This window comes from Oreochromis niloticus, unplaced genomic scaffold (genome assembly GCF_001858045.2).
Source record: "Oreochromis niloticus isolate F11D_XX unplaced genomic scaffold, O_niloticus_UMD_NMBU tig00008121_pilon, whole genome shotgun sequence".
NCBI classification, from domain to species: domain Eukaryota; kingdom Metazoa; phylum Chordata; class Actinopteri; order Cichliformes; family Cichlidae; genus Oreochromis; species Oreochromis niloticus.
The window spans coordinates 69,632-96,149 of record NW_020328987.1 but is presented as its reverse complement, the minus strand read 5'-3'; the positions used below and the strand labels follow the sequence as shown (position 1 = coordinate 96,149).

Below are 26,518 nucleotides of genomic sequence, written 5' to 3'. Positions count from 1 at the left end.
GTGCAGCTGGGTGTTGCAGCCCCTTTAGAGGAAAATGTAAACTTGGTTTAATGAGGTTAAAACCAGAAACTGGGATGATCCAGACACATTTATTCTTTCTTTAATCCCCACAATAGTTTGAGTTTGTGCTCAAATGTCTTAAAAAGCTGTTTTGAGTGATAAGTTAGGCTTTTAATGTGTTAAACGTGATTAGATAAGACAATGTACCACTGAACACAGGAGGGATTTTTGCTGAAAATGGGTCTCTGAACACCTCTGTAGATATTCTATTAAAAATCATTCATGATTTGTGATCAGTGTTAATATTAAGCATTTATATGATTATTTAAGCTTTTGATTAATTGCTGTGATTCAATCTGAAACCAAATTTGAGTCTAATCTAATAATAATAATAAAATGTATTATTATTATTATTATTATTATTATTATTATTATTATTATTATTATTATTCAGAAAACAAGACATTTCTAATTCACCTCAGACCTTTGAGCTGTGCTCTACATTGTAATGATAGTGTATGGTTATTGATTAGAGCAGATGATATGAGACCATCAGGAGAGACTGTTAAAAAGTTATGAGCTGTCTTGATGCAGAGAAAGTGGAGTTTGTCATCCTTGAATGATGGGATTCAAGGTTTGAATGATGCTCTGCCTCTGTGCTCAAGTTCAGACATAGGCTTTAAGCAACCATGAGCCACTGATACGCGTGATAGAATAATCAGCATGTATCAAGTGGGCTTGTTAAAAAGCTCTGATAGGAGAAAGTCAATGAGCACGCAATAAAGTGGACTTGTTAGGGCCAGTTTACCACCAGCCTTGCTAAAGTTGAACTTCATTTGTATTTAAAGACAAACTTTAAAGAAAATTCTTATTTAAAACTGGTGATAAAATCCAGGTCAGATACAGTTACATACAAACATACAGTACACACTGCTGCTCAAGGGTTGGAGGTCAGTTAGAAAAGTCTCTGATTTTAATAAAAAATTGGCTTTAATGTAACATCACATGAAGGTTATCAGTAATGTTTTCACAGCTTTAATCAAATCATTCATCATCCATAAGTTGTGATGGAAAAATGTCTGCAAGCGTGCAGGAGCCCATTTTTAGAGACAATCACTCCTGTGTTATAATGTTACTTGAAGTTTATCAGGTGAGATGACCAATAGATGATAAGAAATATACTCTTACTAATTATTAGAGTTGAAAAGTACTTTGCTAAGCGAAATTAAATGAGGTTAGGCTGCAATTTGAAACGTTTACATAAAAGGTTCAGTTGGTGATGTATTTAAATTTCACACATTAGCAATGTGTGTTCACCATTTTTTTTGGTTTTATTCTGAGTTTAGTGTTTATTTGTGAGCGTTGTTTTTATTTGCACAGTTTTACTCTGTTTGTATCACATGTTTTTAGTCTTTTATTTTTACATTGTTTTAATCCACTGTGGATTGGCTGGGCATGGGACAAATGAGCTGATAGTGATCACCTGCTGAGGCATGTGTGTGTCCAGTGGTGTCCTTTCAGCTGTTTAAAGGCCTTATTAAAAGGAAGCAAGGTGAGCACTGGAAGGAGAGAGGCCCTAGATTGGAAGAGGAACGCACGAAGGCCAGGTGGAAAAGAGGGAGCCGCTGTGTGATCGTGGGGATGTGACGCCTCATCTGGAGACCCGTCAGCGTGATGTGGTCACCCAGTCCCGACAGCAGGAACGGCGACAGTAGGAGACAACGTGTGTGATTGACATCAGGGCAGATGTATTCCACTGCCTGCATTTGTGAGTAGTATCTCACTGTTGTTCACTGGGTGCAGCCGTGTTGGGAGAGGGTCGCCATGGCTATAAGCCAGGGCAGCTTCCGGGATGATGGTTCTGGCTCCTATTTGTTTTAACTTACAGGTGATGGCGTGAGGGGAGCCACGGTGGTATCGAGCGACGGACTCCAATGCAGAATGCAAACTGGGCTGGGATGTGATGGGCCCAGTGGACGGACGAGACTGGGACAGGAGGCTCCTCGTCTGCCTGGCACGAGGCTGGCGTGGAGCCCGCTCAGCAAGAGGAATTTCTGTCCAGCTCAAGAACACACAAGGAATATTCATCCTGGGTTGTGGGACTGGGTGGGATTTCTGTGCATGAAGAGAATTGTATTTTTACCAGTTTTAGAATAATCTTATCTAGTCTCGGAGGGAATTTTAGTATATTGAGAAAAATGTTGTTGTGAATTGGCTTGATTTAAATCAAATTGAACTGCATTCAATTAAAGCCAAATATAACTTATAATCAAATCTATTCAAATGTAAAGTCATCTCACTCAATTTGGACAACTAGCACTAAAAAATACACTGACATCCTCTGTTTCCCAATTAGCAGATCAGAGGTTGCTGTTTTATTTGTCACTCAATACTTGAATAGTTTTATCCTGTTTATGAATAAACATTTAAAAATGACATTGCTTCATTGTATGATTAATTCTTTGTCTGTGTCAGTCCTTTAAATGTTGTTCCTCCATAATTATTCTAGAGTCTTTACAGTGCTCAGCGACTGCTGTGATTTGGTGCTACATACATAAACTTGAAGTGAATGAATCCACCTGTTCACAGGAGATCACAGGAAGATGACACCAAACATCAGATGTTATCGTGCGCCACAGTAAGGGTGGTTTCTTGGGATTAAAAGCACATAATAAACTACAGCAGAAGCTCACATAAAGCAGGAAATAAGCAGGCAGCACTTCATCTGCTAATGCACGTTTTGCACTTTTATTGTTGTCTCATTCACTAACAGTTCAATGGTGCAAGATTACCATACACACAATTAGGATATCTGCATGACACATCTATGCTGTACAGCGAATGGATTATAATTATTACAAATACAGTAAACATATTTACATTTTAGTTCAAGCTCCATACAACATAGATATTTACAAAGTATGAAAATGAAACCGGTCTGACAAGTAATGTACAGCGTTAATGACGGTTTTTTTCTCCTTTTCTTTTGGTGAACAAATCTGAAAGGGGGCGGGGTTAACTGATATTAATTGTCAGAGGGGGAAAATATCATGGCTAGTTTTGTTTGAAAGGCATCAGTGGAAAAACAAACACACACAGAAAAAAGTGATGAGGTGAAGAAAGACACATTAAGTGTGCTGTTGTTTTAGATGTCACCAGCTACTTTGTATAATCCTATATCCCTGATATTAGAAAAAATTGAAATGAGTTAAAATACACCTTTATTTTGATAGAGTTCAGATGGATGCCTAGCATGACTAATGAGTAGATATCTCCCCCCCCCAAAAAAAAAACCCCAACAGACTTCTAATTCACTCAAACCGCTTTCTAATAAAGAGGAAGCACTAATGTAACTCACCTCCTCAGTCGAGCTGCAGGGGGTTACATTTTAGGTCTCCTCCCCCCCCCTCTCTCTCTCTTACATTCAAACCCTCTCTTAGTTCACACTAGAACAGGCCGCCACACCATCATTTGGTTTAATATGAGTGCAACAACTAAACCGCACAGACTTTATTTGACCAGTTAGTTGAACCTTTTATTAATATGTGCAAAGAGCTGCAAACTAATATATATACACTGCAAACAATAAATACACAATCCAAAATAAAAACACCTCTGCAAATGAAGTGGAAACGTTTGCTCTGGTGGTGCTTCGCATCAACATGTATATGAGGTACATTGCACTTTTGAGATTTGATCTGTGCATAGGTGCATCTTTGATGTGCAGCTCAGAGATCCACAATCCAGCACGTTTCTGTTTCTCTGACCGTCAGGCTGGCTGAGATTTGATCTGCAAACATCATCATGGGGAAAATTGGGGAGAAAAGTAAGAGAGAATCCCGCCAAAAAACAAAGCATCAAAACTACAGGGAGTGCAGAATTATTAGGCAAATGAGTATTTTGTCCACATCATCCTCTTCATGCATGTTGTCTTACTCCAAGCTGTATAGGCTCAAAAGCCTACTACCAATTAAGCATATTAGGTGATGTGCATCTCTGTAATGAGAAGGGGTGTGGTCTAATGACATCAACACCCTATATCAGGTGTGCATAACTATTAGGCAACTTCCTTTCCTTTGGCAAAATGGGTCAAAAGAAGGACTTGACAGGCTCAGAAAAGTCAAAAATAGTGAGATATCTTGCAGAGGGATGCAGCAGTCTTAAAATTGCAAAGCTTCTGAAGCATGATCATCGAACAATCAAGCGTTTCATTCAAAACAGTCAACAGGGTCGCAAGAAGCGTGTGGAAAAACCAAGGCGCAAAATAACTGCCCATGAACTGAGAAAAGTCAAGCGTGCAGCTGCCAAGATGCCACTTGCCACCAGTTTGGCCATATTTCAGCGCTGCAAAAGCACACAAGGTGTGCAATACTCAGGGACATGGCCAAGGTAAGAAAGGCTGAAAGACGACCACCACTGAACAAGACACACAAGCTGAAACGTCAAGACTGGGCCAAGAAATATCTCAAGACTGATTTTTCTAAGGTTTTATGGACTGATGAAATGAGAGTGAGTCTTGATGGGCCAGATGGATGGGCCCGTGGCTGGATTGGTAAAGGGCAGAGAGCTCCAGTCCGACTCAGACGCCAGCAAGGTGGAGGTGGAGTACTGGTTTGGGCTGGTATCGTCAAAGATGAGCTTGTGGGGCCTTTTCGGGTTGAGGATGGAGTCAAGCTCAACTCCCAGTCCTACTGCCAGTTTCTGGAAGACACCTTCTTCAAGCAGTGGTACAGGAAGAAGTCTGCATCCTTCAAGAAAAACATGATTTTCATGCAGGACAATGCTCCATCACACGCGTCCAAGTACTCCACAGCGTGGCTGGCAAGAAAGGGTATAAAAGAAGAAAAACTAATGACATGGCCTCCTTGTTCACCTGATCTGAACCCCATTGAGAACCTGTGGTCCATCATCAAATGTGAGATTTACAAGGAGGGAAAACAGTACACCTCTCTGAACAGTGTCTGGGAGGCTGTGGTTGCTGCTGCACGCAATGTTGATGGTGAACAGATCAAAACACTGACAGAATCCATGGATGGCAGGCTTTTGAGTGTCCTTGCAAAGAAAGGTGGCTATATTGGTCGCTGATTTGTTTTTTTGTTTTGTTTTTGAATGTCAGAAATGTATATTTGTGAATGTGGAGATGTTATATTGGTTTCACTGGTAAAAATAAATAATTGAAATGGGTATATATTTGTTTTTTGTTAAGTTGCCTAATAATTGTGCACAGTAATAGTCACCTGCACACACAGATATCCCCCTAAAATAGCTAAAACTAAAAACAAACTAAAAACTACTTCCAAAAACATTCAGCTTTGATATTAATGAGTTTTTTGGGTTCATTGAGAACATGGTTGTTGTTCAATAATAAAATTATTCCTCAAAAATACAACTTGCCTAATAATTCTGCACTCCCTGTATGTAAGACTGCTTTCTTCCATTTGCGCAACATCTCTAAAGTTAGAAATATCCTGTCCTCGGAGTGATGCTGAAAAACTATTTCATGCATTTATTACTTCCAGGCTGGACTACTGTAACTCATTATTATCAGGAAGTCCTAAAAACTCGCTGAAAAGTCTTCAATTAACCCAAAATGCTGCAGCAAGAGTACTGAAAGGGACTAGAAAGAGAGTTCTACCTTATTTAAAGGAACAGGCTGGCCTGCTCACACCTGGCCCTAACAACACCACCATCCATGCATCACCCTTGTGACAGTCTAATGAACCTAACATCTGAGTGACACATAACACACATTCACACTGGCTGCATATATCAGCCTGGAGGGCAGAGCAGAACTCTGTATGAATCAGACGCACTCACATATTCAGGCTTTCCAGAGGCGTTTACCATCAGAAGAAGCAGAACAATGAATCATCAGCACCCCGCAGAAGAGCACAGTCAGCAACAAATCTAACAATAAAGACGTGCTGGAGCCAAAAGGTGCAGATAGCGAGTTTTAAAAGATAACGCACAAGACCAAAGGGGGAGAGGGTAAAAACCCACTGCCTCCCGAGATAAAGATCAGCAAGTCAAGCTGGCAGAAGGCGACACGAAACGCTCTCTGGAGGAGGCGGCGACTGTGGAGCAGGCCGACGGTGTCACGGCGGGGTGCGCTGGTGTGAGCAAGGAGGTAGACCCAGATGCAGACACGGTGGAGACAAAAACGTAGTTTCAAAAATAAAGTGAGCCTTTATTGGCTGATTGCAGAAGAAAAACATGGAACTAGGGAAACTAAGGAGGCTATGAACACTGTGTTAACAGAAGGCTGTGACACTCAGTGAAAAACTATGACAAACTATGAACACTGAGTAAACTAGGAAACACAGAGAAACAATGGAGTAAACCTATGAAAACTGTGGTGAGGTTAACAGACGACCTGACACTGACTGAGTGGAAACACACAGACTAAATACACATAAGGAATGATCAAAGGAAGTAGAATCACATGGGGAAAACAGCTGACAACAATTAACATAATTACAGGACACGTGAAACTAAATACAATAAACACAAAACACAAAGCTCTTTCAAAATAAAACAGGAAACATAAGGAGACCCAGACATGACTTGAACTTGACAAACAAAGAAAACTTGGACATGAAACATGGCAGAATGTAACTAGATAAACTGAAATGAAACTAGACTAAAAAGAATAACAAAAACACCAAGAAACTCAGAATACTGGGTCACATGACCCAGGGCCATGACAGACGGAGAGGCGGACGGAGAGGCAGACAGGAAGCTCCCGGGGTCCCACAACAAGATGTTGCGCGTCAGACTAGAGCAAGCTATCCCCATGTTGGTGACACTGCCTATCAAGCTACAGCCCAACTTGGCAAACCAATCTTTCCCTTTCTTGGACACCACACTGGCTGATCTGGGCATCCAAGAGTGAGTCTCACTTCGTGTGGCGACGTTGTTTTGTTTTTGTTTCTTGTTTTAAGAAGCAATTGTATTTATATATTCAGGTCAGAGGTGAAGGAGAGGGTGGTTTGGGTTGACACCAGTTAGCAAACTGCTTGCTAAGTTTTGTGAAACTGGTTCAGTGTTGGATTTGCCAAAATGTGGACGCAAGAAAACTGTCACTAATGAAGAAACATCATCCCTCCAAGACTGTTGGAACAACAAAAGTGATGGTTTGGTGTGGTATATGGGGTACAACGATAGTTGGTCCATTCTTCATCAATGGAAACCTCAAGGCCACTGGATATTTGATGGTACATGATGATGTGTTTCCCTCTTTATATACTGAAGCTGGCACGTTCCCTGAGTTTTTCCAGCAAGATGGTGCACCACCACATTATGGGTGCCAGGTCCGAGCATTCTTAGATGAACAGTTTCCTGGACGGTGGATTGGTCGTTGTGGGCCAGTTGAATGGCCCCCAAGGTCTCCCGATCTGACCCCCTTAGCCTTTTATCTTTGGGGTCATCTGAAGGCAATTGTCTATGGTGTGAAGATACGAGATGTGCAGCACCTGAAACTACGGATACTGGATGCCTGTGCTGGCATTTCTCCTGCGGTGTTGCTATCAGTGTGTGAAGAGTGGGAGAAGAGGGTTGCATTGACAATTGCGTTGACTCTTCCTATTGAAACAACAAAAGTTATATATATATATGTGTGTGTGTGTGTGTATTTATATATATTTCGAGAGAGAGAGAGAGAGAGAGAGAGAGAAAGTTGTGTTTTCAAAATTAGAATTCAAGTTATTTTTTACTTCCAATAGTGTTAACATACTACACTGGTCATGAACAAGATGTTTTGTTTTGTTTTTTAATTTTCATTGTAAGTGGGCTAAAGCAGTTACTTAAAAGCAGTCTAACATAAATGTAAATGCTGTAATTTGGTTATATTAATAAACCATGTAACTGGGATGGATTCGATACTGACGTGACCACAGTGTACATGTCTAACGTTGCTCACAGTGGTCCAAGGGACCGCTCAGGGAGCTTGTGTGTTCACTCACACACATGAAAAATTAGAGGGAACTTTGCTTTTGACCTAGTTATCATATGGTTTATCTGTTTTTAATTTGGAAATTGGGGATTCAGTGTTCTCTCATGACAAACCTGTTTCTCTTGTGCATGAGTTTAAAACTCACACTCCACCCCGCCGCTGTTCTCTTCTCCACTTTTATACAGAAGAGCTTTACCGACCCAAAGATACTTATTGGAAATTTGATCAGAATACAGTGAAAATGAAAGAAACAGATATTTTTCTCAGATCTTTGTGTTAAATTGTCATAATCCCTGTGTTCTCTTTAATACTATTAGCTCTATTCTAAACAACCCTGAAGCCTCTGCTGAGACATGTAATCAGTTCCTTTCTTACTTTGTAAACAAGGTCGAGTCTATCAGGTCAGCAATAGTACTTCCTACATGTGACCCATCGGTGTTTATTCCATGACTGTAAACATGTTTCCTTTTGTCACTTCAGTCTTTACTCTGAAATACAGGAAATGACATCATGGCTCAAAATATTTGTCGTTAAAGCAATTCTTTAATTAACATTTTTTTAACTTTATTTAAGAACTTAAACAAAAAGAACTCAAAAAGAACTTTAATAAAATACATTCAATAAAAACTTGACCGACAGGAAACTGATTTTTCATCCAACCACTGAACATAAACAATACAGAAGAACAGTTTATAAAGATTTATAAAGATTAACTAACTATGGGAACATTTTGATTCATACCTCCCTCATTAGAACTTTAAAGAGAGCCAATCTGAACTCTGTGGAGCCTGATCTCCAGGGTTTAAAGTTGGACTCTGAAACCAGAAGAGGATGTTTCTCTCTCTTCAGATTCGCTGTCGTCCTGTGATGGGAACGATTTCAGGCCTGTGTGATCACGCTGATGTTTGCACAGAGCAGATAATGAAGTGAATGTTTTGGCACATTGGTAACAGTGAAACAGTTTATTAGTAACGTGGGATCGTTTGTGTGCGGAGTATGAACTGAGATTACTGAAGCTCTTGTCACACTGCTCACAGCTGTAGTTTCCTTCCATGTGTGTATGTTCATGCTTGTTACGATGACCTGAATGTGAGAAGCTTTTGTCACAGTGTCTGCACTTGTATGGTTTCTCTCCTGTGTGGACTCGTTTGTGTGTTTTAAGTTGACCTGCAGTGGTGAAGGATGACCCACACTGATCACAGAGGTGATTTTTAACCCCACTGTGAAAGAGTTCATGTTGTTTTAACTCAGTTGATGTGGGGAAGCTTCTCCCACATTCTTTGCAGTATTTCAGTTTGTCTCCAGTGTGTTTACGTTGATGTATTTTTAGGCCGGTTTTCTGAGTGAAAGTTTTTTCACAAATGTCACAACGAAAGTCTTTCCCACCACCACAGCGATGACAGGGTTGAGAAGTGGATCCATCTGTGTCGCTCTGCTTCTAAACAAAGACACAAAGACAGTGTAAGTCAGTCCTTCAACACTTTTATCCTGAACATCGCCTGAAATAAAGAGCATCTCTGTAGACGTCCAATTACATTTTACTGTTTCAATTAACACTCAGTTTACTGGGCTACAATAACTACAATACTACCACCATAATACTACAGGAATACTTCTTTAATATTACAGTAACATCTGACATACACTTAAGTACTACCACACTACTGTTTTTAGGGTACCCGTGCTAAACTACTGTAACACTGCAAAAATACTAATTTAATACTGCATTAATAACACTGTAACTGTGCAGTTATAACAGCTGACTGGGATAGAAGAAGAACACTACTACCCCCAATGACACTGCAATTATGACATTAAATGGGTATTTTAACACTACCCAGATAGCAAGGAAACATTGAAACAATGTTGAGTCAATATCAGGCGACGTCATTGAAGCAACGTTGAAGTGTGACGTTGACCCAACATCACTCTTGCACCCATTTTTAACGTTGAAACAACGTCAGGTTTTGATGTTGAATCAATGTTGAAACCTGACATTGATTCGACGTTAGATTTTCTAACACTGTTGACATTGAAACAATGTCAGATTCTGATATTGAAACACTGTTGAGCTATGGTATTGATTTTCCACCTCTTTCGCACAGTTGCTTTTTATTGAAAAAAAACAAAAAAGGTCAATAGACATTTATCATTTGCAAAATACTTTATTAAAAGACAAAGTTTCCTATTTACATTTCTATGTTTCACGTCACTTTTTATTATTTACTCCGGGATGGGGATGGATGATGTGCGTCCTGCGCGCCACCCGTACGATCTGGAGCATATCTGAGCCATTTCTGGACTGCTTGAGCAAAGACCAACTCAGACATAGAGTTCGCCCCTACCTGCTGCGCCAGGCCATCTAGGACAAAAATAGACACACACACACAAAAAAACAAAGACAAAAAAAAGGGAATTAGAGCACATGAATACCCAGATAGCAAGGAAACATTGAAACAATGTTGAGTCAATATCAGGCGACGTCATTGAAGCAACGTTGAAGTGTGACGTTGACCCAACGTCACTCTTGCACCCATTTTTAACGTTGAAACAACGTCAGGTTTTGATGTTGAATCAATGTTGAAACCTGACATTGATTCGACGTTATATTTTCGAATACTGTTGACATTGAAACAATGTCAGATTCTGATATTGAAACACTGTTGAGCTAAGGTGTTAATTTTCCACCTCTTTTGCACAGTTGCTTTTTATTGAAAAAAAAAAACAAAAAAAAAAAACACAAAAAAGGTCAATAGACATGTATCATTTGCAAAATACTTTATTAAAAGACAAAGTTTCCTATTTACATTTCTATGTTTCACGTCACTTTTTATTATTTACTCCGGGATGGGGATGGATGATGTGTGTCCTGCGCGCCATCCGTACGATCTGGAGCATATCTGAGCCATTTCTGGACTGCTTGAGCAAAGACCAACTCAGACATAGAGTTCGCCCCTACCTGCTACGCCAGGCCATCTAGGACAAAAATAGACACACACACACAAAAAAAAAACAAAGACAAAAAAAAGGGAATTAGAGCACATGAATAAGCTCTTGTTAATTGTCTTCAGCAGGGAGAAAGTATGTAAACTCCTAGGCTGATAAACATGAAAGTCACCAGGCGGAAATCAGCAAACTGCTGCATTTGATTCCCAAAGAGCTATAAGCTGAAAATGTGATATGTCTTAGCATGGTGTGCCGTGTATCCTTTAAAAAAAAAAAGAAAAAAGAAAACATGGGGTCCTCGGGCTGTACAAAGTGTACAACCCGAGGACAAAACAAGCCGAAGACCAAAGACTCCATCTCCAGATTAACCGGACATGAAAGTCTTGTTATTAAGAAAGACAAAGTAATATAGCAAAAAACAGACATAGGAAATGTGAAACGCACCCAGCACATCAATTGATCCCTTTATTGTTCACTTTAGGCTCATAAAACTACAATTAACAGTAAAACTTACCAAATATGCATCTGCACAGCGCTGTCTCTTTAAATGCCCTTTTTTGCTTTGTCTGGTCCTTGGTTTTTTTTCCCTGCCCAGTTGAGTACAGAGGCCAGCTCCTTTGTAATGGCATAAACCATTACACGGCGGACTCGCACCTCCAGTGTGGTCCAGCAGCACCAATCAACGCAAAGCGTCTCACCTATAGACACATTTTAAGAGATGGAATTAGCGTGTCTCATGTCTTAAATGTGTATGCAAGTGCTTGTGTGTTTACTTCATGTAATTGATGATAGAAACATGTCATTTAGTTTTCCCTAAAGCCTGATTTTCAAGTCATACAAAGAATAAACCAAAGTATTGGCAGTACAATGTATTTCTATTCCCTTTTGTTGGATATTCATTTGTTAGTTCTTGTAACTGCTAAAAGTGTTTACTAGTTTTTGCCTGTCACATATTTGTTATACCATGTAAACTGTGAAATTCCAAGATTTTCAAACTTGCCTTGTAATGGTGGCCTCACAGAGTCTCTGGAATCTGCAGGAAAAAAAAAAAAAAAATCACAACAAGATGACATTCAGGAGTATAAATTGGGGTTTTTTTTTTTTTTTTTTTAGATAAGAGTACAATGACATTGTGATGCAGCTTTAAAGCTTTTTTAAAAGCATACCATCTATAGGGAAGACATCAGACTCTGCATGCTGGCGAGATCGCAAAGCTGTGTCGGTTTGTGCCGGAGTGGCGAAAGGTGCCGGAAGCTGGGTGTGGCATTATGATGGTTGCTATCAGTGGGCTGGGGGGCAGACTGGAGTGATGAGGGCTGTTTAGAAAAAGATAATTTTTTTAAGTATTTAAGAATACAGACAACTTGTCAAAAAAAGTTTCCTTGTGTCAGACACAGATATGTACACAGACACTAGACAATATTATATTACCTGGTATTTTCACTCGAGGGGCCTGGGGAAACAGTTTTTTTGTAGGTTGCTCATCCTCTGAGTCCGTATATGTGTACAGGGGATTTGGTCTAAAGAAAAGAAATTAAAAACGGTCTTAAGTAATTGTAAATATGCTTTTGGCATATTGTTTCCTAAAGTTAGCTTGATTTCTAACAACACACACAGGAAACAGAGACGTGCAAGAAGGTACAGTATACAATGAATTTTTGAAGTGCACAAGTGTACACGACTTTGCATTTTTAAAAAGTTTACAAACTTCCACTTTTTGGACTATATTATGTGGTGATATTGCAGTATGCAAGCACCACAGATATGTATAAAAGACAAGATCATAAATTCTTAACAATCAAAGATATGTTTGTGAATAAAAGGGTTTTACTTGTGCTTTCTTTTAAGACTGGTCTGGGTTTCTTCTTCGGACTGAAGGTCAGACGTATCACAGCGTTCACGTGGATATCTCTGAAGACTGCGTTCTGCTTCGTGAAATGTGCCTGGAAATACAAACACAATGTACGGCCAGACATAAATTACGTGTGGACAAAAGGTGCAAACGCATAGAAAAATCAGCGTTTTCAAAAATACGCTGGTACGTGTGGACGTAGCCTTATTCATTATACAAGGCACAAACGGAAAGTCATGTACGCGTGCAACGTAAAGTTAGGTCAGCGTGCAACGTACAGTCACGTGGGCATTCAAACTGAGTCTAAAGTTTTCGTGTGCGAATTGAAACGAGTGCTCTCCAATCATCAAAAGTAACAAAGTCATTGAACACGTTTATACAGTTAACTTTACGTTTATCAATCATATATCACAGATTTAGAATTTTTTGTAGTACTAAGCAACTACAGAGCGAAAGTCTGGGTCAAGCGCCGAGGCCACGGCAAGAACAAAGGAAAACTCGAAGCGTTAAAGCTAGCTTTGTAAGGGAATATAACGAAGAAATTATGAAACGAAAATGTTTTCTTTGTTGATATACTTTGTTCACAGTGCAGTTTATTTGTTGCCGGATTGTAAGAAGTAGACACAATTTCGGGCTCGTAAATAACAGTAAAAAACTTGTTAATGTACAACATTAACGAGTTTTTTTACTGTTATTCAAATGCAAACATGGAAATAACGAGTAGGAAAAAAAAATCATTCATTCTTACCTTATACTAATCGTGGTGCAGGCCAGTGCAGTGCATGACCTGATGCCTTCTCCGGTCAATTCCGCTGAGAGTAAATCAAATGTCCCGCTCTACTGTAGAAGACAATGAATACCTGGGGGGATGTACCAATGTGAGAGGGGTGCTGCGGAATAGTCCAAGTGATCGCTGCTTTAATTTCCCGGTCAACTATACATAAATTGCACGTAGACATGATTTTTTTAAAGCTGGTGAACTAGACCAAGTCACTGATAACAAATGAACAATAAATCTACTTTCTCTGGTACTTTATACCCGATCAGTTGCAGTGCAATTTAATGCTCAACTACAAATCGATGGTTTTTGATGGTGACCGGAGCCGAATGATCGTCAACTATAAATAGACGTTTTCTCGACGTTGTTGTTGTCACCTGGTCGACTACAAATAGATCAAATATCAATGACAAAAAAACAACGGTGAATCAACATCGTTACAACGTCTCTATAGTAAGACCGTCGGTTTACCACAGTATTTCAATGTTGTTACAACATTGGCATTTCAACCCCGACCATATACGACGGTTCGGATGAAAAATCAACATAGATTCAATGTCGTCTTGCTATCTGGGTAAGCTCTTGTTAATTGTCTTCAGCAGGGAGAAAGTATGTAAACTCCTAGGCTGATAAACATGAAAGTCACCAGGCGGAAATCAGCAAACTGCCGCATTTGATTCCCAAAGAGCTATAAGCTGAAAATGTGATATGTCTTAGCATGGTGTGCCGTGTATCCTTTAAAAAAAAAAATGAAAACATGGGGTCCTCGGGCTGTACAAAGTGTACAACCCGAGGACAAAACAAGCCGAAGACCAAAGACTCCATCTCCAGATTAACCGGACATGAAAGTCTTGTTATTAAGAAAGACAAAGTAATATAGCAAAAAACAGACATAGGAAATGTGAAACGCACCCAGCACATCAATTGATCCCTTTATTGTTCACTTTAGGCTCATAAAACTACAATAAATGTTAAAACTTACCAAATATGCATCTGCACAGCGCTGTCTCTTTAAATGCCCTTTTTTGCTTTGTCTGGTCCTTGGTTTTTTTCCCCTGCCCAGTTGAGTACAGAGGCCAGCTCGTTTGTAATGGCATAAACCATTACACGGCGGACTCGCACCTCCAGTGTGGTCCAGCAGCACCAATCAACGCAAAGCGTCTCACCTATAGACACATTTTATGAGATGGAATTAGCGTGTCTCATGTCTTAAATGTGTATGCAAGTGCTTGTGTGTTTACTTCATGTAATTGATGATAGAAACATGTCATTTAGTTTTCCCTAAAGCCTGATTTTCAAGTCATACAAAGAATAAACCAAAGTATTGGCAGTACAATGTATTTCTATTCCCTTTTGTTGGATATTCATTTGTTAGTTCTTGTAACTGCTAAAAGTGTTTACTAGTTTTTGCCTGTCACATATATTTGTTATACCATGTAAACTGTGAAATTCCAAGATTTTCAAACTTGCCTTGTAATAGTGGCCTCACAGAGTCTCTGGAATCTACAGAAAAAAAAAATCACAACAAGATGACATTCAGGAGTATAAATTGGGGGGTTTTTTTTAGATAAGAGTACAATGACATTGTGATGCAGCTTTAAAGCTTTTTTAAAAGCATACCATCTATAGGGAAGACATCAGACTCTGCATGCTGGCGAGATCGCAAAGCTGTGTCGGTTTGTGCCGGAGTAGCGAAAGGTGCCGGAAGCTGGGTGGGGCATTATGATGGTTGCTATCAGTGGGCTGGGGGGCAGACTGCGGAGTGATGAGGGCTGTTTAGAAAAAGATAATTTTTTAAGTATTTAAGAATACAGACAACTTGTCAAAAAAGTTTCCTTGTGTCAGACACAGATATGTACACAGACACTAGACAGTATTTTATTACCTGGTATTTTCACTCGAGGGGCCTGGGGAAAACGGTTTTTTGTAGGCTGCTCATCCTCTGAGTCCGTATATGTGTACAGGGGATTTGGTCTAAAGAAAAGAAATTAAAAACGGTCTTAAGTAATTGTAAATATGCTTTTGGCATATTGTTTCCTAAAGTTAGTTTGATTTCTAACAACACACACAGGAAACAGAGACGTGCAAGAAGGTACAGTATACAATGAATTTTTGAAGTGCACAAGTGTACACTGCTTTGCATTTTTAAAAAGTTTACAAACTTCCACTTTTTGGACTATATTATGTGGTGATATTGCAGTATGCAAGCACCACAGATATGTATAAAAGACAAGATCATAAATTCTTAACAATCAAAGATATGTTTGTGAATAAAAAGGTTTTACTTGTGCTTTCTTTTAAGACTGGTCTGGGTTTCTTCTTCGGACTGAAGGTCAGACGTATCACAGCGTTCACGTGGATATCTCTGAAGACTGCGTTCTGCTTCGTGAAATGTGCCTGGAAATACAAACACAATGTACGGTCAGACATACATTACGTGTGGACAAAAGGTGCAAACGCATAGAAAAATCAGCGGTTTCAAAAATACGCTGGTATGTGTGGACGTAGCCTTATTCATTATTCAAGGCACAAACGGAAAGTCATGTACGCGTGCAACGTAAAGTTAGGTGACCGTGCAACGTACAGTCACGTGGGCATGCTGCGTGAGCATTCAAACTGAGTCTAAAGTTTTCGTGTGCAAATTGAAGCGAGTGCTCTCCAATCATCAAAAGTAACAAAGTCATTGAACACGTTTATACAGTTAACTTTACGTTTATCAATCATATATCACAGATTTAGAATTTTTTGTAGTACTAAGCAACTACAGAGCGAAAGTCTGGGTCAAGCGCCGAGGCGACGGCAAGAACAAAGGAAAACTCGAAGCGTTAAAGCTAGCTTTGTAAGGGAATATAACGAAGAAATTATGAAACAAAAATGTTTTCTTTGTTGATATACTTTGTTCGCAGTGCAATTTATTTGTTGCCAGATTGTAAGAAGTAGACACAATTTCGGGGCAACGTAAATAACAGTAAAAAAACTCGTTAATGTACAACATTAACGAGTTTTTTACTGTTATTCAAATGCAAACATGGAAATAACGAGTAGGGAAAAAAAATCATTCATTCTTACCTTATACTAATCGTGGTGCAGGCCAGTGCAGTGCATGAACTGATGCCTTCTCCGGTCAATTCCGCTGAGAGTAAATCAAATGTCCCGCTCGACTGTAGAAGACAATGAATACCTGGGGGGATGTACCAATGTGAGAGGGGTGCTGCGGAATAGTCCAAGTGATCGCTGCTTTAATTTCCCGGTCAACTATAGATAAATTGCACGTAGACACGATTTTTTAAAGCTGGTGAACTAGACCAAGTCATTGATAACAAATGAACAATAAATCTACTTTCTCTGGTACTTTAAACCCGATCAGTTGCAGTGCAATTTAATGCTCAACTACAAATCGATGGTTTTTGATGGTGACCGGAGCCGAATGATCGTCAACTATAAATAGACGTTTTCTTGACGTTGTTGTTGTCACCTGGTCGACTATAAATAGATCAAATATCAATGACAAAAAAACAACGGTGAATCAACATCGTTACAACGTCTCTATAGTAAGACCGTCGGTTTACCACAGTATTTCAATGTTGTTACAACATTGGCATTTCAACCCCGACCATATACGACGGTTCGGATGAAAAATCAACATAGATTCAATGTCGTCTTGCTATCTGGGTAATGTTTAAAAGTACTAAAACTATAAGGAAGCAATGATGCTACAGCTACAGTACTGCAATACCATTACGTAACGATACAACTTTGTTAATCATAAGAGAATCCAAAGGCCTTTTATGCAGGAATAACAACACCATGATATACCACGAAGCTGCCTGAAGATTAAATAACAGCATCATATCAATTTTCAACATTTTTAGTTTTTCATGATGGTGTAAACAAAAATCATAACTGAAATGAAACTCTGAATAATTGCTCAGAGCTACTCTTCGGTGCAGTAGAAGTGCTAACATGCTAACACAATTTAATGAGCAGACTTGTTCCAAACAGTCAGACTGAACTTACAAGATAAAAATAAAAATACATACCTCACAGTAACTGCACTTGTAGAGTCTCTTTCTGGTGTGGATCTGTTGGTGTTTTCTCAGGTAATGTGGAGTTTTAAAAGTCTTCTCACACAGGTCACATTGATAAGGTCTCTCCTCAGTGTGGGTAAACATGTGGCTTTGTAACTGTGAGTCTGTTGTAAAGTATTTGCCACACTGATCACACCAGTACACATTTTCTCTGGAGTGAATGCGTAGGTGTGTATTTCGACTCCATAGCTGGCTGAAAGTTTTTCCACAGATGTCACAGCTGTATGCCTTATTTCCAGAGTGGGTAACTAGATGTCTCTGTAAGCTGCTACTTCGAGAAAAAGCTCTGCCACACTGATCACAGCTGTACGCTTTAACTCCACTGTGGATGACTTGGTGTGTTTTTAGGACATTCTTCCAGGAAAACGACTTTCCACACAAGTCACAGCTGAACGGTCTCTCTCCAGTGTGGATGAGCTGATGTTGTTTTAGTTTACACTTCCAGGTAAAATCCTTCCCACACTTGTCACAGGTGTTTTTTTTCTCTCTCTTTCTTCTGTGAGGTTTGTCGGCCTCCTGAGAGCGCTGACTTCTCGGTCCATGTTTGTCCTGCAGTGACAGAGATACAAACAGAGGCAGTGAGTGAAATGCATTCATTGAACAAACTGAAGCTTCAAACTCCCTCCATTAACACTAGTTTTAAACCTGAAGGTGGAGTGTGGCACCAAACACCTTAAAGGTATCTTATCCCCACCTACTGGTAGTAGTAACACATTACATCCAACCTGGTGTTAAAAACAATTAATGACTGTTCAAACACTCTAAAATCATGCCCATCCCTCCTGCTTGTGCACCAATATTAATGCTAAAACACAGAATAGTAATAAATGTTTAGCGGGTCTGTACTTTTTTATATTTCCTGTTGCTGTTTCCTATTATATATTTCTATCATTGTCTAATTTATTCAATTATAATAAATCAAATGTAACAGTTACTAACTTGGTTCAGTTAAGGATGATGTCAGAGTCTGACTGTAACCTGAGGGTTTTTTTATTTTACTTTTACTTGCTACATTAAAAAAAATATATCTGTATTTTCTACTCCTTACATTTTCAAAACAGGCTTGTTACTTCTGGTTTAAGGCATTTGAGGGGAGTTATTTCATCACTGCAGGCATCAAAGATCAAAGTGAAACACTAACACATGCAATCCAATCCTGATCATGTACTAATCATAAGCTGTATGCCTTAATCAGGGGTTAAAGTGGGCCCGTTTTTTGGGGGGGGAGCACCTGAACGACTGCAGGTGCTGATAAGTTATGGTCGCGGTATTTCAACATCTAGCTAGCAATACAGAAGACGAGCGAGAATAAATGGAGTAATATTTTTTATGTGGCAGTTAATTTCAAATGCAGCGATTCTATCAGCCCAACAAACATCAGCAAACACACAAACTGTTTGTGTGATTTAAAGTAATGTTGCAAGTAATGTTGAACCAAGTCGGCGCACTTTGCTGATAAACTAAGTGCACTGAGTTCGCACGCCGCTTTGGTGACTGTGAAGCACAAAGAGAGAATTTCGAGCTGCTTCGCAACTAGAGCAGGGCGATATGACCAAAAATATTTATCACGGTATACTTTTGAAAATTTGCGATAACAATATAACTGATGATATAATTGACACTAGACAAAATACTTTACAACTCCACAACTTTGATTTTTTTTTTTGTACTAATAATGTATTTTCACTTAAACAAGCAGTTATTTTTTATGTGCATTAAATTTATATAAAAATTTAACAGTGCAGATGCAAATTCCTTGCTGACAGTTTAACCAAAATATATATATAAATATCCTCAGCATAACCATGTATAATATCCACAAAACTTAAAAAGAGGTTATACACACACAATACGGTGATACTATGTTGAAGCACAGTACGTATCACTCCGCGAGGCTCCTGCCTACGATAGCCGTAATGCTCCAACAATCCATAAAGAGTTGCGGCTTCGTAGCTTAGCTTAGCAAAGTCGTACTAAAACTAAACATTTCGAGTGCTGTGTACCACATGAAATCGTTTCGAGGTCAGTAAACACAACCAGAATTCATACATAAGGCACACAGGATTATAAGGGGCACTGTCGATTTTCAGAAAAATCAAAGGATTGATTTTAAGTGTGCCGTATTTTCCAAAAAACACGATAATAACGACGGCCCGCTAGCATTTGCTACCAAAAATAGTGCTTTGTTGTGTATCTGATGGACGAAAGCTAAACCAGTTCCACACCACTGAAGTTGCAGCCTTCTCAGTCTCTGTCGCCGGCACGCTTTTTCCTCCATGTGCGTATGAAAACAAAGGCACTGCGCATGCGCGTTTTACCCATATTCTATCGCGATATTTCATTTTCCTATCGTTGCCCGGCATTATACCGGTATTACCGTAAACGGTATGATATGGCCCAGCCCTATTCGCAACCCATTTACGTGGAAACTGCACCTGTGCAGATTCAGATGGAGCTGCAGTGTAATGGTACACTCAAGGCAAAGTACAACACTGAATAGCGGAACAGTTTATTAGTTCCATTCCTGCAGCAATGCCCCAGCTCCATCTACATGCAGCTCCAACCTTGTGTATGTTTTCATTTATTTTTTCTGGGTTTTTGGCAGCATGTTCATATTTCTAACTTGCATAATTTTGACAGGATATATTTTTATGAAGAGCAAAACATTTAAAGTTAAAGTTCATTTTTTTAAGTTTATTTACTCTGGAATAATATTCTTTTCTGTTTTTATTCATAATTTTGTTTAAAAAACATGGTTTTCGTGTGTTCAATAAATGATTGTCTTGTTTGGCCCGCAACCTAAAGTGTGCCTTGAGTTTTGGCCCCCTGTGCAATTGAGTTTGACACCCCTGGTGTAGAGGATGGAAATCAGCCAGGACAACTCATGAAACATCTGCAGACATCTGGTTGAATTCCATTGTGTACAGCCACAGAGAGCAGCAGGTCAGCTGATCACAGCCTGTACATTAAGAAAATGACTGGAGCTCTCAATAGAAATGATTGTGAGCTGTGACTCTTTTCCCCACACTGAGCCACTACAGCCGATTTTAGGGTTCCCAACCTGCTGAATCCCACTTTAACCTCTTCCCTGCCCATTTTCCTCTTTAGAGCCAAAGTCACCCTCTACAATGTAGGCATTGTATTATAACATGATTATTACATTACCTTAATATAGCACAAGGTTCAGTTAGTTTTGCATAAAATATATATCAGTACTTCATCTTTTAACCCTTTAAGACCTACCATAGAACCAAGTTCGCCAGAGCTTATCTTTATATTTTTACCTGCCCTTAATGCCATTTTTGGGAGCATTTCAAGTTGCTATACATCAATATGACCATTATATCCCAAATTTTAATAATAATATGTATGCATTAAGTCCATAGTAACTACATAAAGTGCCAAAAAACTGCAATGAAATATAAAAAATTTAAAATCTTTTTTTTTTTTTTGTTTTTACACATATTTCTACTTAGAGAAATTTCAGAGGTTTATCCCTCAAAACTGTAAATGCAAAAAAGTTGCATATTATTTCCAACCACAGGAAATTTGTTTTGAGTATTTTTGAGATTTTTATATCCTGCAGGAAAAACAAAGATAAATATTATAATGCAAATTTGCAAAACAAACAGCATGTGCATCAAAATAAACTATTGCCAACAGTGCAATTTGAGTTCTAAGCATCCCAGAAACAATACAGAAAAGAATAAAGTCAAACATGACTTTTAAAAACACCAGTATAGGTATCGCTGAAGGCAGGTTTTGGCAGGTAAAGTTGGACATGCGATAGTTCGCACTGACATCTATTCCAACGTAGGAAGTGCTATGAACAGCTGATCGGATCGGCAAAGCGTGTTTCTGGTATGTTATGTTTTTTTGCTGCAGTTTTTGCAAATGTGGAAGAAAACCGTGACCTAGGGCAAGCTGATGGCATAAGATGTAAGTACAACTCCTCCTAAATAAAATAACTGTGCTAGCTTAATTGCAGTTCTACCGGGATTTTAAAATTGTTACGCAAAACGGAGCGTTCCTGCTCCAATAGGCCTTAAAGGGTTAATGGAGTACTTCTTAACAATAGTATCTGTCACCTTCTGTGTCGAACTCATTGTTTTCTCTGCAGTGGCTGAGCTGAGTCCAAGTAGCTTAAATGTCCCTCTGCTGCTCCGTCAGACTCTTCTCCTCCTGCTGATCAGCTGGGACACAAAACAGAACTTTGTTAAGCTCCACACTGCACTGAAGAGCCAAAGTGTCTCATATGTTCATCTGAGAGCACAAACAACAAATTTTAGCTTCCTTGGGTGGGCAACTTGTTTAAAACAGACACAAAAGGTTTGAGCACCGATACCAAATTCAGCAGTATGGCACACCAGTACCAGGAGAGCAATTCCTCTTTAAAAATGGCCCTGGCCAAGAAAGAAAACAGAACAATCAATGGAGCTACTTAAACGAGTACAGTGTTCCCCAACCACTGTGCTGCGGCACATACGTGTGCCATGAGAAATGATCAGGTGTGCCGTGGAAGATTAAACTATCTGAGTGGGTGGCTGTATTTGTTTTAAAAATGCATCTCTGGCCTATCATTATTATTTTGCTAACAGTTAATTGGGCTCATTTACTGAATACTGATCAGAATATATCAAATCATTTTTGAAATAATTCTAATAACAGGCGTCTCAGAGTGAGGCCAGTTTTTACAATCAAATGCCCTGTGGGCTGACACAACCTTGCACTGATAAAGGCAGCTGTGTTTTATACTGGAATACATTTATTTTTGCATTTCTCATAAATGGATTTCATTATAGCACTTTTACCGCCAACATGTTGGGATTTTTTTTGGAGCCGGAAGTGACCTTATATGGATGAAGGATGGTGCTAGCTAGCTAGCTTGGATAGCATGCTATATTCAAAAACTGTGCAGGTGCCACACAGTGACACAGAGATGCTAACTAGCGCTTAGTAACAGACTAATAAAATAATGGAAACTCTGATTACACTTGGCTAATTTAAAAGCTTTCTTCTAATAATAACACTGTTTTCTTCTCAGTGTTTCATTAGCATTTGTTGATATCTTCTTGTAAATTAGTTTATAGCAGCTTGACTTGATGTAGAGGCTTTTTCTTTCAACAGGTTCCCAAATAACTGACAACAGAGACCAAGGAGAGCAACAGAAAACTTCACTCAGGAGCTAAACTCAAGATTGACCGAACTCAGATCAAAGTTACCTTAGTGCTTCACTTTAGATGAGGAAGAACAATAAACTTAAACACAAACGCAATGAAGCGGGAACTCTGCGGCTTCTTCTTTTGGGCTTTTCTTTGGCGGTTAGAGCTTTAAGGTGCATTACCGCCCCCTGCTGGACCAGATGGTTCGTAAACTAAAACTAGAGATTTAAAAGTATTTTAATAAACAATAAAAACAAAGTCAAAATGTGTCAGTGTGTTATGAACATAAACATCAGATGGCTTGAGCTTACCCTTACCCCCATTTATTTAAGAGGTTTTGCTTTCTGCAGGTCGCCAAAGTAAATAAGTTTGTGTTGCTTTGCCTGATTTAATAAAGGTTACACTGACTCACTTCTCTATCAGCAGATCCAAGTGTGACATTAGCCATAATTTCCCAGGAGGGTACTTGGGTTTGGAGTCACAGCACAGTTTTCAGATTTAATTAATGGGCTTGAGTACAGTCTGATAATTACAGACATTCAAACTGCCTGTAATTCTATGGCATTCTGTCTCTATGAAGACATTAGATCTTACATATTTCTTGGTTAAAACCACATTCAACTCCTTAACAATAAGCCTGCAGCTGCAATGTGGAGGCAACTAAGAGTTTTGATAAGAATTTTCCAAAAATCTCATCCAATTATTTCTCCTTTACAGATTGTATAACTTTCACTTTTTACAATAAGAATTCTCCAACAAATGTTTAGAAGAAAATGATTTTTCTTTCATTTGTTTTGATACTAACTGAAACCACAAAGCTCCAGTTTCACACCCCAAACTAACCAACTGTAATGCTTCTTTTCATCAGCACAATAGTTTTCAGTTTTCAATTTCACATTGGTCTATATTCCCCACATCCTGTCATGTCCTTATCCTCGTTGGGAATCAGAGATATGAATATAATCAATTCATTAATTAACAATTGAATTCCACGCATGTGTTCATCCACAGCAGCAGGACAATAAAGTTTATTGTGACCCTGATACTGCAGCAGATCTCTCTGATCCATTTCCTGTTATCACTTCAAATAGAAATGAGGCTGTAGAGGTTTGGTGCGTGCAGAAAAACAGCTGCAGGGCTGCTGAAAAGACTTTTCTGCACCAACTTTCTGCGAGCAAATGCTGAACTTCTCCCAGCGTGTTGAGCTAATGATTAGTTGGTGTTTTTCTCCAAACACTCGCTCACTCTTCTCTCAACATGTTCACAATGAACTGTGAACAGACACTGAGGAGAGCAGCAGAAGACCTCATTCAGGAGCTAAACTCAAGATTAACTGAACTCACATTAAAGTTTGCTCAGTGCTTACCTTTAGATGAGCCCACAAACCGTGAGACACTCTACTGTGGCAACACCACCAGTTTACAAAGAAGAATAGACGACAAAGAAAAGTTTTTACTTCCAGAAAGAGCAGCAAAACAAACTCAGTGAATAGGAGGGAAACCTCTCAGACAGACCCAGACCCCTGCACAAAGTGCTGTTCAGACAAACTCATTTATATTTCATGTTTTGCAGCAATGGCACACCACTACCAGGTGAGCCATCACACTTCCTCTTTATGCCACAGTACAGGAAGTGTCAGCTCGAAGAATTTTATTAATTTAAATTTTTGAATTCATCCATTTATTTTATTTTAAGTGTGAAAATTAAAACGCATCAGATTGAAAACCTCAAGCAAAACAACCGATGAAGCTGCATAAACTGGTAACACATATATACAAACAAATATATAAATTAAGTACATTAAACACAGGCGATAAACATTCGAAGCTAAAACAACCAAAACTTATTAAACTTTAGAATCTAAAAAGAATGAAAACCTTCATGAACGTGATGAAAAGTGTTTCATGTCAGAAACAAATGTAATAATATTCAGGACAAACATTTGCAACCTGAAGTAGCTGCATCCAAGTCAGTCAAGTTTAAAATCACCTTAAATCCATTAAGTGAGATCAGTTCCTTCAGTTTTTGTTGAGTTCAGTTGATTCTAAGAGGAAGGAGCTGAAAATCTGAACACTCTTTTCCCAACACAACACCTTTAACACTGAGTTGGTGGTGGGGTAGCTTTCTACACCTTCGTGGGGTGCTCAGGCTACGTCCTGGTGTGTGTCGGTTTGTGTGTCATTAGTGGGTGGGCGTGTGTGAGAATGACTAGCCTGTGTGTGATCGTGCATGGCCTGGGTCCTGTGGGACATGGTCATGGAGGCAGGTGTTCTTGGGCGCCTGGGGCAGGCTCGTACAAAGGGGTGGTCGGCCACTAGTGGAGTCAGCTGCCCCTGGCCTGAGGTTCTCCGGGATTCTCAGCCTTCGTCTGGGGGAGCCCCATCTGGGGCTCCTGGGGGCCATTATTGCAGCTTCCCACCCTCATTATCAAATACAATTGTGACAAAGACACACACTCATACTCTCTCTAACAGACAGGCCGCAAGATAATTGATGATTTATGTATCTGTGGCTTTATTTACCCCCCCCCCCCCCAACATGTTTACACTGAGTAGGAGATGCTCTGTATCTCATTGTACAGCTGTATAATGACAATAAAGGCATTCTATTCTATTCTATTCTATTCTATCTCACATGTGCAGCGGTTGTCGATACATTGAGTTTTTCTATTTGTACAACATATTCGTAAAAAATAAATCAAGAGACATAGTGAGACGTAGACTGTGACAACACGAGCTTGACACGGGGTCTCATACTTTGACTGTGAGTATAGAGGATTGTAGCTCAAGTTAACATGGAAAGATAGAGGTCTAAGGTCTGTAAAACTTTTGGATGTTCAGTCTCTGACAGAAGGTTTGGAGACATGTAGAAAGTTAGTTTTGAATTGGTGAAACGAATATTTTATTTACAGTTTCTCAAACACAAGGCAGATAATATTCTTCATGTACATTATTTTTTTACAAATACTGGAAGTACAACAAACTGAAACAAATATTTCTTAAATCCAACAGTTAAAAATAAAGGGCCGAAAATTCACCCCCCATTTACTGGAAGAGATCAAATCTGAGACTCTGTTATGTTGAGCTACATGAAGACAAGAAGATTCAAACTTAATACAAAAAATCTGATATACATTACAATATTTGTATAATTCAATTTCTAATGTTCAGTAAGCTGAAAAACACTCACCTGTTTGTAGGTCAGTCCTGTCATCTCTTCCAACGATTTAATCTCTCTTGGCTCATGGTAATGTTTCAAATTAAAGACAAGAATATTTAACTGTGTCTCTGTGAACACCACCCGGGCCTTTCCTTTAGGTTTCTCTGGAGCAGTGCTGGGATTGTGCAGAGTGGCAGTGATGTTACCATATTGGCAGCAAAAACCTGTTTCTGCTCTGAGACAGAGCTGGAAACAGCCTCAGAAGTATCACCGGTTTTGTTGCTCAGCTCCTTTTCAAGAGCACTCTCCACCCGTGTAGCGAGTTCTTCCAAGGGACGACTCCCTTCAAGGGAGACAGGGACATTTCTCCCATTGAAACTAGACCAACAAGCCAAACAATTCTTTGTGTCATTTTCCCAAAGTCACACATCAGAGTAAAAAAAATGAAGAAGAATGTATGAAAGATTGTTTTGAAAGCTCAGAAAGTCAAGTTTCTGTGTTTGATTCTAGTTTTTATTCTAGGATTAATTCCATAGAGATTGTGCACAGTGTGATGTAAAAAAGTAGAAGCTAAAAGTAAAA

At 39.2% G+C, this 26,518-nt stretch overlaps 1 protein-coding gene and 1 long non-coding RNA gene across 2 annotated transcripts; one reads left to right on the top strand and one right to left on the bottom strand.

The window, feature by feature from the left end:
* Nucleotides 1-1,181: 1,181 nt before the first annotated feature.
* LOC109200567 (uncharacterized) lies at nucleotides 1,182-2,436 on the top strand. Its single transcript, XR_002060724.2, has 2 exons — nucleotides 1,182-1,768; nucleotides 1,889-2,436. It is a non-coding gene; the product is annotated as an uncharacterized LOC109200567 (long non-coding RNA).
* Nucleotides 2,437-8,511: 6,075 nt separating this feature from the next.
* LOC106097637 (zinc finger protein 271-like) lies at nucleotides 8,512-22,923 on the bottom strand. Its single transcript, XM_025905035.1, has 4 exons — nucleotides 22,838-22,923; nucleotides 21,704-21,808; nucleotides 17,568-18,164; nucleotides 8,512-9,389 (listed from the first exon to the last, which is right to left on the bottom strand). Exons 2-4 carry the CDS (start codon nucleotides 21,719-21,721, stop codon nucleotides 8,754-8,756), a joined length of 1,251 nt encoding a protein of 416 aa, XP_025760820.1. The 5' UTR covers nucleotides 21,722-21,808; nucleotides 22,838-22,923; the 3' UTR covers nucleotides 8,512-8,753.
* Nucleotides 22,924-26,518: the final 3,595 nt, after the last annotated feature.